Below are 13,485 nucleotides of genomic sequence, written 5' to 3' on the forward strand. Positions count from 1 at the left end.
GATGCTGGGAAAGACTGAGGGTAGAAGGAGAAGGGGACGGCAGAGGATGAGATGGTTGGATGGCATCATCAACTCAATGGACTTGAGTTTGGGCAAACCCTGGGAGACAATAAAGGACAGGGAAGCCTGGCGTGCTGCAGTCCATGGGATCTCAAAGACTCAGACACGACTGAATGAACAACAAAGGATAACAAAATTGCATGCGTACCCTAATAACAGAGGAAGAACGAGGCAGTGGTTAAGAACATAGATTCAGAAACCAGCTGCAATGAATCTGAATCTAATGGAATCTGACTCTGACAGAATAAAGATTCAGTCTGTTTTCTAGCCACATAAACTTAGGTAAGATATTAATCTCTATACGCCTGAATTTCCTCATCAGTAAAATGGGGTAATAACAACCTTGTCTGCTGTGAAGACAAATACATGTTACATCTCAGAATCTTCTACCTGGCATATAGTAAGCACACAGTGTTGCAACGCACAGACACATACATATACACACACTCTCTGTCTCTGAAAGCAAAGCATGCTGGGGAGTGGAGTGAACACAAGTAAAGAAAACAGCAAAATGGGATGGTAATGTAGGACGATGGGACTTTGCATTTGTTTCCATTTTCCAAATTTCTTTAATATGCTTATGCCTTGATAATTTAAAAATTTTATAATGAAAGAGGGAGATGAGACTTCCCTGGTAGTCCAGTGGCTGAGACTCTGCACTCCCAATACAGGGGACATGGGTTCAATCCCTGGTTGGGGAATTAAGATCCCGTATGTTGTAGGGCACACAAAAAAATAAAAAAAACACTACAAAATGTTTCTTTACTGGGTAATAGGTACATGGGAGCTGATATTATTAACTCTGTTTTAGTGTGCATTTGAACATTTTCATAGTGAAAAAACAAAATTTAAGGAGAAAAAAAAATTCTCACCAACCTAACAGATTTCTCAAGTTTGAGAGGAACTGATACTAGGTTTTACTCACACTACAACAGATCACATTTATATAAAATTAGAAAGAAGGGAATAAACATACGAAAACATAAAATCAAGACTCACTTTAAAGGGAGCAGAACATCAAGAACTCTGTTGGGGCTCTCATCAACTTTTTTTTTTTTTTTTAAGAAATGCTCTGCACTGATGTGGTATAATGTAAACATATGCATATATAGGTTTATACAATATTAATATCTCTACCTGAGAAGTAACTGCTTCAGTGTTTTTCTGGTCTGATGGTTAAATACATATTTATACTTTTAAAGTCAATATTTGTACAATAGACAAGAACAGTGCCTATCAGCTAAATACATATTTAGGACTGTACCACATGTATTACAAACATGTACTAAAATCGAAAGCTCATATTTATACAGAGCCTTTCATCTTGAAGGGGGCTAAAGAGCTTTATAAACATATGTACATAAAAGGACGTTTGCCACTGATAGGCAGGCAAGGTATCACTTCACCTGCTCCCCTGCTCCTTCCAGCACTCCTGGGTAGGAACGCATGGTGTCATCAGATGCAGGTCTGTGTCAGCTGCGGAGACACATAACACAATCACCCACACTGCCGTGCACAGTCCCTGAAAAGGGGCTGCAACCTGAGCTCAGCAACTGCTCTCCTCCAGAGCAGAAGCATCAAGGCCATTTCCAGCTTTGTTTTTAAATTATTCTCTACCAAACTCAACTAATCACTTGACAGAATTGAATTTGATACTGGAAATGGTTTCTGAATGCAAAATACTTTCTGTCTGATGATGAAAACTAGGTTGAAAAGCGCTTCCCTCTGCTCTTGTTCGATTTAGAGGGAGAGAGGGGGGGGAAAAGGGGTCACAACATTCAGGAGAAATGATTCAAAATATCCTATCTAAGAATAGCTTTGTCTCAGAGGATTGGGTCATTACTTCAGAAGACAGTCATATTTGCCTCCCGTTTAATTAGGACACTGCTAAGTTTTTCAGTCAAATTACTTTATATGGACAGGGTCTATCTATATTATATACACAATGGAGGTTTTATATTGAAAATTCTGTAACTGCCATATAAAAGCATACACAAGTGTGATAATGTGATCAGGAATATGACATTCACTGATTTCACCTAAAGCCAAGCTGCCTTGTTTATTAACTTAAAAATAACAACTGAAGGAAATTCCACCCCTGAATCCCCTTGTTTTTAGCTCCTCTCTCCCTCCAACGCTTCTATGCAATGAAACCTAGTGAAATGGACACTCCAGGACGGAGAGCTAAGGAAACAACAAAAGGAGAACACGGAGCCTGAAAGGGGCGTGGGTGGGTTTGTGGTTTTAGGAGCCTCAGACTCAGGCTTTTGGGCCCTGGCAGTGCCACAGACTTCTCTGACCACTGTGTCACCCAGGCACAGACTCACCCAATGGTTCTAGGCACTTACAGCCAGTTAGAGTTTCATTAATATAGCCATAATTCATTATTTTAAAAAATATCTAATTTCAGATTATTTTTGATAACAGAACGTTCCAATTAGTAGGCTTCTTAGGTGCAGGATTATCCACCTAAACTAATTACCTTAAAGTGAGAAAGGGAAGAGGATCAAAAGAGTTACTGCGAATAAGGTGAGGATAAGCAGAAATAAATATCTGTTTTCTTTATACAAGTTCTAAGGAAGAAAATATTTCTTTGGCCACAGTCGGATCCTGGAATAAACACGCACCGACAAGGGAGGAGGGGGCTGGGGAGGAGAAGGCAGGCAGAAGAGAACAGTCTTATTTAACTGTTTTTATGTGGGTAAAATGATTTGTGCCACAGTATTTCCATAAGAAGTGGGGCCATTATTTTCCTGTAGAAACACATTTGGTTTGAAAAGTATCACTGGACAGGACGTGAAAATCAAACCGAATGAATTATTCACAACCTCCGATCAGAGGTGATCATTATTTCTGATGCTCCAAACAGTGATTAGGATTCTGCCCTGAGATGTCATTTTCTCGCTGAGTAACACCAGTGATACAGAAAGGCATTATCTATCTATCCATATATGTATTTTTTTCTCCTGGGAGGACCTTGGTTTAATGTTACTATAACAGATAATAAAAACATGATAACATTAACATTTATTCTGATGGTGCCCATAAATGCCATTAGTCTGACACAAAGTGTCAACACTAATCATGACCCAAAATTAACACCCAAATTGACATCCACATTAATTGTACTATCAGTGTGAACAGCATGTGCAAATGTACATATGCACACGTGCCCACCTGCGCTTTCCAAAGCTGCTGTTGTCACAAAGTAAAACAACGTTAAGCTCAATGAAGAAATCTGAAGGGAAAACTACGGGGCGGAATGGGACAGGAATTTGTTTTCAGGGATGTAGGAAGCGTTCATCAAGTCTAGCTATGCCGTGGGAGGCAGAAAGGGAATGTCTTTGCCTTGCCTGCCTTTCTGATATCTCCACACTTTTGAGTTCAGCTATAATATCTTTCTATATGGATTTAGATACAGGTTAGAGTGTGGCTGAGACGCTGAAGCTTTATTTTCCATGCTGACAATCTAAAAGTTGAGTGTTTCTGGCAAAGCCTCCAGTGACTTTTGTGCTTCTATCGCTAATGCCAGGAAGATGACCATCCAACAAGGTCCTTGGGCAGATATACAAAGAATCCTAGAATATGAGAGCCAAAACAGATGTAGGCAGCCTCTGCATCATGAAGGTCAAAAAACGAAGATCCAGAGAGAAGCAAGCTGAAGTGGAGTTCCTTTTCAGACAGATAACAAAATGCTACCTTTCCTCCTTCCTTTTGTATGTTGGGTAGAGTATTAAATCTTCACTTTTAATTGATACTAACAAAAAACAATTGCAGTTTAAACTCAGAACCTCATGGGGAAAAAATACCTTATGAAATATTAGAAAATACTGTATAGGTCTTAAAAGGCACATTTTTAAACCATAAGGAATTATAATATTTGACTTAATCTGTGCCATTCAGAAAAACCATGGTGAAAATAATGTCAATGCCTTTCCATATTGTATTATCTGCTGGATATCATGTCCCATTGCCTAGTGTCGTATGATCACATAAAAGAGCTGAAAACAATTTCCTTAACAGCTGAAAAACTCTCTTTTTTCATGCTTGGATAATTCAAAAATGGCTGAACAAACTTACCTCAACCCTTCTCAAAAGCGATGAAAGGATAAGAAAAATATCATTTTGAGAGCAAAAAAATTTCTTCTCAGAGGCTAATTCTTCAAAAATGTTATCAAGATTAGAAGTAATCCTTTTAAACAGGGGAATCATTTTTTCCTGTACTACATATGTACATGAAACCACACTGATTTTTAACACATGTATACAAAATGTCTTAATACACATACCAATTTTAAAAAATACAGGCAATGGAGCACATACAAGCCAGTGGTATTGAAAGACGGGGCACCGGGGTAATAGGTTTGATAGGGAAATTAACCAAGCTGGCCTACTGCAGTTGAGGAAGCCTCACCTATGAACCATGTAACCGAATGCTGAACTCTGATGCTCCACACCACATCTCACCCTCTGGTGTCATCTGTTGCTGTCCTGATGCTCATTATTGCCTCTAGTTGGAGCTGTAAAATTACTTGTCATAGGGTACTATATCACAGCCTTTTTCTGTAAAGTCTTAAAAATTAAGATGTATGAAAATGCTAGCAAGTATATCCTTTTGCTTAAAGGCTATCTTTAGGATTTGCTTTTTTTTTTTTTTTTTTAAGATTTTCTGTTGTGGACCATTTTTTAAAAAGTCTTTATTGAATTTGTTACAATATTGCTTTTGTGTTTTTTTGTTGTTGTTGTTGTTTTGGCCACGGAGGCACGTGGGATCCCAACTCCCCAAGCAGGGATCAAATCCATGCCCCTGGCATTGGAGGGTAAAGTCTTAGCCACTGGACCACCAGGGAAGTCCCAGGACTTACTTTTAGAAAGGCATGGAGGGGCCCTCTCCGCAAGTGCTGCTTTGGTTGGCCAAGGGATACATCAGGATTTCCCAAGTTAGTCAAGTTCATTGGGCCTTGGTTTGCTACTAGTGAAATGAGTCAGAATCAATGAGAAATCTCCAGCTCCAATGACAGGCATTAAGAGGGAATTTGAAAAAAACTATACATATCCCAAAAGGGTTAGGAATTCATTAGAAGTAATTCCATGGCAGGAAGACCTAGCTTTCAAAATTAGCCTATTTTTCTCATGAGGGACTCAACTTTGGTCCTGAAGATCATTTCAAAGACTTGTAACTAAATACGCTCTCTTAGAGGCTAAAAGAAGAAATGTACACAATAATTTTAAATAAAACTATCTTACCATGTATTTCATAATATGTCTTTTTCCATACTTGAAATTCCTATCTTGCTAGGCTAAAAGGATTCAAAATTGGTTTTTTAAAGACCTTGATGAAAAATAAGGTAAGTGCCAAGTATGAATGTTTATATGTCATCAGTGGAATGTGATAGTTTTCTGCTGAGGATCTCAAAGCACTTACAAACACTCTTCCATCTTCAGGGACAGATTGGTGGCAAGGACCATTAGGCTCTTTTTATAACTTGAACACTCAGTGCACAGACCATGATCCTGTTTTTCAGATCTGCTTTTCTCAGGTCTATTTCACAGCTCACCTTCAGCATGCTACAATATAAACATTCCTCTTTTCCAACACATATCTAAAAGACTGATATGGACTCAATTTCCACACCCAGCATGAAAAGGTAAACTGATTTCAAAGGAATAAGACAAAAGCACAGTAAAATACACTCAAATCAGCTTCCCATTCTGGAGCTATTCTGAGGTTAAATCGAGTAAAACAATATGCAAAGGCCTAATGTTAAACTAGAAAAATATTTGGGTTTTGTTTGCATGAGAAATGGTCAACCCTTTCCTTACTCAAGCCCACAAATACTCTCTCCAGTCAAAGGATAACGGGTTCCACTAGGAGCAGAGTCCAGGAAAGCCCAAGCAATTCCTTTGAGGGTATGGAAAATGTCAACCAAGTGAATTAAGATAGAGGGTTATGGTGTTTTTTCTAAAATAAGAGGTCCTTTGGGTTAAGAGGTCCAGCGTAAGAACTGTCAAAATGGATCTACTAATTAATTTCTTCCAATCTTTCAGACGTATATAAGCTCACCAACTTCCTTATACAACTCCTACATTTTATTTTTGTTTTTATACTCAAATGAGAGATTTCAAAGGACTATGGCAAAAAATCAGTGAGGCGCAGGGTCAAAATGGTAAGATTTGTTTAAGCTAGTCAATACATGTAGAGATTATTTATCATATCGCTCTTCCAATTTTTCTATAGGCTTGCAATATTTTGTAGTAAAAAGAAAATCAAAGAGATGCTTATACTTTGGTAGAACTGGACACCAGTGCTTTGCCAACAATTACATGACAACTAAATGTGGGCTGGGCTGAGCAGTTTTAGAACTGAATTCCTAATCACCACCATTTCATTCCTCAGAATATAAAGCAGAGCTGAAGCCAAGATACCAGTCAGAATGGCAGCTAGCCTTTCAACTTTAACTTATACTACTTTTTTCCCTCTTCAATCATCCCCTAAAAAAAATGTTTCCCGTGAAAATGTGCAGTCATGATATAAGATTCAACAGATCTCCACCCAAAGGGTTAAAAACACAATGGCATGTTCTAGGAAAATGAGGTAAAGCCCACCAGACCAACTGGAAAAAAGAGAAGGATATCACTAGATTTGCCTCCCAAAGCAGGACAATTCAAGAGTCTCATCTGAATGCTAGACTGCTGAGAAGGAAAGACCCTGACACCTAGTGCCCATCTGAAAAAACGAAGTCTTGGAGCCACTACAATTTTAAGCCTGGTAGTGTGTATGTGGATTGGAACACACTTAACCCCCAGAAAAAAGTTTAAGGAAATAATGAAGTGCCATGCAAGAATTCCAGTCTCTAACTACCAATCCTTTTCAGAGTACGCATCCTAAACCTAATTATTATAACTGCTTCTAGACAGAGCATCTTCTTCTTATCACCGTTTTTCATTATGACAGGAGCAATCAGAGGGAAGGGATGGATTCATATTGTTAAAAAGCCTGTGTTCTGAAACAGTAAGGAAAACAGGGCCCTCATTTCTATCCACACTAATTTTGCTATAAAAGGTACCTGTCTATCGTATCTTTCATCATTGCCTGCTTTGGAGATTCATCCTGTAGTTCACAGAGAAGTTTAAGGACATTTAATAAAAGGATGCTAATAACATTTCAGAATAAGTAAGAACTCAGTTTCAAGAAGGCCAGTGCTTTCTTTGTCCTTCCGGGCAAAGTTAAGTTGTTCTCCGTCAAGTCGGTTATCAGCCGTTGGCTTGATCTTAGCCTGAGCCTTTTAATAACAGGATTTGGTGCGAAAAGCAGCTGCCTTGGATTGTGAACTGTTACTCAAAACGTTCCCACCTGCAATTACAGCTTCCAACAAATGATCAAAACAGATTAGCAAACTGGCAGGAAAAAGAAAACAATTCCCCCCAAATTGAGAAGTGGTGACTTCTTTTGTATCCAGGTTCAACAGCACACACTCACCCAGGCTGGGTATTTACATACAGTGCCCATCACAGGAGCGTGAAATCAGTTTAGTCTATGTTGCAATCACATTTTCCTCAATTTTCTTCTTTACTTGAAACTATTAGGAAAAAAAAAAAATCCTAGACAACTCATCTTTGGAGCTATTTGCAAGGAACACAATTCACAGATTTGGTCTACATCTTTTTTATTCCTACTCTAAATTCATACTAAACGCAATGCCATTCAAAATCTGACAATGAGAAAAATGTATTCTCCTATAGCTTTCATCATGCATAAGGTGGCATTCCTTCAGTTACATCTCTCGATGGGAAAGGGACAACTATGAAAACAGAAAACAGACAGCAGCTAACACCACCTCAAAAAAGCTCTCTTTCTCTTGCTTTTAACACAGCCGCAGTGTTCGAAATGCAGGTCACATCTCCGCTGAAACAGCCAATATTCTTCCTCAAATGGCAAACAAGTTCCCTAAAACTAAATGGAACTGAATTGTTCCAAGTTCTGGTTCCATCACCATTTTACCTATTTACTGTCCTGGGGAAAAAAAAAATAGGGGAGAAAGACTGGCTACCCACCTAGCCGATGGTCTGCTAAGTGCAGGCTTTCTGCCTTTGATTATGGGGAAAAGCATCTCAATTCATGGGGAAACTCTGCAGGAATCTCTTGTTTTACTTGTACGCCTTATATCCATGGGCTGGCTTTGAAACCCAGAAACTCCAGTCCTTCAAGGTAATGCAGTACCACCCACCATGATGACCTGGTGGAGCCGCCACCTTTAGAGAACACCAATTATGATGATTTAATGTCTATGGAGCATTGATGCTTTTACATCGCGCCTTGGCTCTTGGAACACTAACAGGTCATTTTTTTAATCCCTGTCTTTAATACAACTATTCCTCAAGGCTCTGTTCAGATGCCCATTCTCTTTGGGACTGGACCGATTTGCTCCCGATCTCATCAGCATGAGCTCTTTTCCTTCCCTTCACATCATTCTTGGGATAATATGTAGAGCGCCAGGCTCATGACAAACTTGTCTCTTTGGCCAAAGAAAATTAAATCGCAATTGCTGAAAGTCAGCTTGCCCTGATAAAACTGGGCTCGGCACAAGCAAATACATCCCCCTGCCACCAGCTCGTCTCTTAGGCAAGGCTGTCCCTCTGAGCTCTGACTGCTGAAACTCCATCTTCAGACTGGTCAGTCTCTCAGTGGACATGCTCCATTGTATGTCCCAGCTCTCAGTAACAGTCTGATACTAATAACCCCAACCTCATTCCTGTCATGTGGGGGCCCTATAATCTAGCGCTGGCCACTGACTGACTTCACCAGCCACGCCGGGTATTAGTCACTAACTGCTCACCCCTCCAGAGCTCAAGGACTCAAACAGCAAGCTAACGCTCAGCTTCAATCCTACTCGGTCATTCGATGGAAAGGAAAAGAGGACAAAGAACACAGGCAACGAGGAGGGAAAAGAGTAGGACAAGATGAAAGTCAAAACTGACGAAAAGCAAAAAGAAAAAAATTTTAATACGATTAGATTTCTGGATTTCAAAATTATTATTAAAGCACTGAGCAAAGGAAAACACACGGTCTTACTGCTCATAGCCATAGTCCTGTGCCGTTAAGACATCCCTTTTCCACCAAGGTTTGTTGCGTCTTTAAAGGGTTAAAAAAAACCTTTAAATTTTTTTTTTATTCGTGTGTGTGCGTGTGTGTGTGTGGGTGGGTGTCTTTGGGTACGGAGTCCCGTATAATAAGACTATTTGTATTCATACTGGCAGAGTAAACACTACATGTTCATGCCCAGGCAGCTCTGTGCTTGTAATTTCAGCAAGAACAGAGCTCTGTCCCTCTGGGACTTCACTATTCCCCCAGTCTCCACTCGCTCAAACACAGAATGAGAGCTGAGAGAAAGCAGGACAGAAAGATCGTGGCAAGAGGTTGTATACGGTGCTGCGGCTAGCTTCCACGTGGCCAAAAACCTCATTTTGTGTTTTAATTACATTAGTTAAGAGCGTTTTTCTCTCAGTCCCATGTTCACAAGGGTGCCTTCCGTTCCTGAAGACGACACTGTTCAATGAATCAGAATTTAAGTCTGGCACGATGAGGCTTTTCTTTCTGCTGAGGGCTTCACTAAGCAGATGCTACGCACAGTGGAACACACCTCTGCTGCAACTTTGTGTGCCAACAAGTACGCATATACCTACTCTTGTCAAAATTCAATACATCCTGCCTCCCCAGCCTCTCACTTCTGCTAACTGTTGAGGCATTAGATTAGAACTCCTACAAGTCCAATTGGGTCCAATGCTCGCATCCATCTTAATACCAAACGATTTAAATTTGGCAGCCCTGGTATACTTAATAAATAGTCATGCACCTTGTACATTTAGCAAAATTTTTTGAAAAAAAAAAAAAAGATATTGAATAAAACAGGAAATAATTGCATTTATCTCCAAAGGTCTACCCAGTCTGTTTATGGTGAACACTCAGGTAGAGATTACTCCTTCTAAGGGACCAGTTTTATCTAGGGATGAGTTCTAAGGTTAAAATAAAAACATATCTCATTTTAGGCTTATTACTATTGTTATCACTGTTGTTATAACTGTACTTTAGAAGCATAGTTAGAATCAGGAAGAATCTCAATGCATGGGGCAGAATATGACTTTACATCATTATTAACAGTGTTCTAGAGGAAAGAGGGATCTAAAGCCAAAAACACATGAGTCACAGGTTCTCTGTTATCTCCTTCGATGTTTAAACTCCTGGTTCTGATGGAGTCCTTTTATGAAGAAAATAATCTCTCATGCTCACAACAGCCCTAGATAAAATCACCTGAGCATGAAAAACATACTAAAAACCATACACCAGTAAGGATCCAAATAAGAAAAAACATCCAGAAATATTTAAAGGCTTTTATCATAGAAAAATCTCAGAATCTCAAACATGTACAAAAATAGAGAAAATAATCTATTCCTGCGTTTCTATCACCTAGCTTCAATTAACAACTCATGACCAGTCTTGTTTCATCTGCACTCCCACACGCACATCCCTACATACTTTTGAAGCAACTCCTAGACATTAGCTCATTTCATTGGTAACTATTTTAGTAGGCATCTCTAACAGAAGACAATACTCTTTTTTATAAAGCAAAATTGTAATACTGTTTAAAAAAATGTAATCTTATTATCACACCTGAAAAATTAAGGATAGTCCTCACTGTCCAGTCTGTGTTCTCTGGCTAAAGAATTCTGCCAATAGGACTACAACTTCTACTTCAATAAGACTAGACTACTTCTACCAATGCTGCCTATGCCACTCAGATCTTATTTATACTATTTAATGACCACCTCCTTGGAAAGTTGGTATTCGTGGGCACAGAGATAAGAAAGTGGGGAGGGGAATCTCCAGGACTTGCCTCATTTCCTCCTGGAAGCCTGTTCATGTGAACCAGTTGACCTTGATCATCCAACACGAGCTCAGTGTACGTCAGTATGTCTGAAGGCAGAGGGGGCGGTGGAAGGAATGCTTGGGAGGACATAGATTCCCAGAGTTTGATCAGGGACTAGAGGAGGAGAAAAGTTTGACTAATCAGTAACAATCAGCATTTCAACATGAACAAAATAAATATTAAAACATGGTCAATTTAGTTTTGCTCTTTCTCTTCCAAGCGTTCTACTGAGCACCTAAATATTACACCAAATTCTAGAGTTCTCATTCTCCATTAAAATAGACTTGTAATTATTTTTCACATAACATTTTTTACATGCCCCAAATCAGATGCTTTGCCAATAACATTAAACTACTGAGGGATCATGAATCAGTAGGAGACCATTAACAAACACAATGGACCTAACAATGTCCTGGGAAAATTAAAAACTAAAGTAGCAGCAACACCTCTTTAAAAAAGGAAGAAAAATCCTAGAGAAACTTAGCCATAGAAAAATAACCAGGAAACTGACTGACACTCAGCTAATACAAAGCAAACCCAAGAACACAAGGATAGAGTTTCTACTAGAGGTTCAGGGGATGCATGCTCTAGTATATTTTCAAAGCTACATGTCCATACGTGGGAATTAGCTCACTAGAGGTGGATGACTGTTTGTACATATATAGATCAAGTCTGCTCAGATATGAGAGAACGGAGACACACATCATTTTTAAACCATTCTGATGTCCATTTCAAATTTCATATTACCAAAATGAATGCGGCATGAAGTGGGAACTAGTTCGGTTGTTTTTCTGCTTGACTCAGAGCAGCATTTAAATCCAAGGTGATTCATTCATACCTACAAGCCCAAATCACTGTGCTTACGTCTATTCTATAGGATAAATTATATGGAAAGTGATTTCTGTTTATGGCGCCAGCACTAGGGAACAGAATCAACACTCAACTTATAGGCTGACAGTACTAGTAATACTGAATGAAGACAGCTATGTGTCGAGAGAGAGACCTTGTAAACAAATGGCTACATAATGGAAATCTCTCGTATTTCTGAATAATACAGGAATTACAAATAGACTATTTACTAAGACCACACATATTACTTTATTAAAATTCAAATGTAGTAACGCTGGTATTTTTGACTAGAAGAGTTGGGAAAATTCTATATTCATAGATTTTTTTTTAAGGACAAATTCAGTATTCTTTTGATACCTTCTTCTTTATCTGTTGCATTTCCTGCTGGTGATATACTTTTCTTGCCTTCTACTGATGGAAGAAAAATCTGCAGCCTAGACATGATTCACCATACAGATCAAAGGAATTTATTTTCATACGGAGGATGAGATTCATAATGTCGTATTTTCTCACACTAGTTTTTGTTCCACTGTAATAAATCTCCCACAAAAGAACTGATACTTTAAAATGTGTACCATGCACTCTATATCCATTTGTATATGTTATATACTGATTCTCATCATATTAACCTAGGCTATCAGTTAGAGACCTGGGTTATTTTGGAAAATGAGAACCAGAATTTCAAACCTCTTTTTGACTTGAATACAGGCTTTGGAAATAGACACCTGAAGGTAACTCCTCACAGAGGTCATCATAAACTACCATCAGATGTGCGTAGTCTGTTTACTCTTCTCTACTCAACAGAGGCCTCTATCCTCATCATTCTTCCTGTTCATTCATAAAGAACCATCCACCATCTGAGCTAGCAGTCTCAACCCCAGAAGACAAAGAAGTGAGAACAGCGTCAAGACAATTCCTGCCTTTTGAAAGTGTCCTATTTCAGTGTAAGCTGTATCTGATGAAAATTCAGGAAAAATCTTGTCTCTCTGGCACACGTCAGAGCCCGCACCCCCAGGTAGCCACCTTTACCTGCCGAAACATTTCTGGGATGTCATATATGTATGTTGTCCCTAAGGACTGTGCCTGGAACCTCTTGGATTGAAGCAGGTCTTTGGTCACGTACGGAGTGTTGATTAACATTCCATGTAATGGTCCCTGTTTGTCTCCATATGCCTGAAACATGATCTGCAAGAAAAAGAGGATGGCATGGGAAATTAAAAGACAAGAGAAAAAAAAAATCACATGAGTTGCCTAGAGGGACTTTTTTTCCACAAATGCTATTTCTTGAAACACATTTTTGGTGAGTTGAATAGCTAAGATACACCTCTTAACATTCAGTACATGGTACTCTCGCCTCTACAGATTAACCAACTCCAAAAAATGGTATGTAACCAACCACAAATCACACGCTCCTCCTCTCACTTTTGAATTAGTGGAAATCAACGAGAAAGCACCAGAGTAAATTTCATGTTTCAGAGACAGACTGATAATGCTTGCCTGTCAAAATGACTTGAATCCCATATTCAGAAACAAAGGTCAACTAACCAACTAAGCAGTCCTGGTATTTAAGTTGAGGAACAGCTAGGCACCAAAGAGAACTCTGTTCTATCTTCAAAGATAGAAGGCCAGGTCAAGGCTCTACCGGGTCACC

The 13,485-nt window shown here is 39.1% G+C and overlaps 1 protein-coding gene across 12 annotated transcripts in view; it reads right to left on the reverse strand.

Annotated features, from left to right (window-relative positions):
• The window catches only part of ACACA (acetyl-CoA carboxylase alpha), a 286,320-nt gene that overhangs the window by 77,523 nt on the left and 195,312 nt on the right, over positions 1–13,485 (reverse strand). For all 12 annotated transcript variants that reach the window (XM_061390286.1, XM_061390285.1, XM_061390289.1 and 9 more), the window contains 2 exons: positions 12,864–13,019; positions 10,953–11,099 (listed from right to left, as the gene is read on the reverse strand). In XM_061390286.1, coding sequence (XP_061246270.1) covers positions 10,953–11,099; positions 12,864–13,019 — 303 coding nt within the window. The remainder of the gene's footprint in view (positions 1–10,952; positions 11,100–12,863; positions 13,020–13,485) is intronic.

Source organism: Bos javanicus, chromosome 19, assembly GCF_032452875.1.
Source record: "Bos javanicus breed banteng chromosome 19, ARS-OSU_banteng_1.0, whole genome shotgun sequence".
Taxonomy (NCBI): Eukaryota; Metazoa; Chordata; class Mammalia; order Artiodactyla; family Bovidae; genus Bos; species Bos javanicus.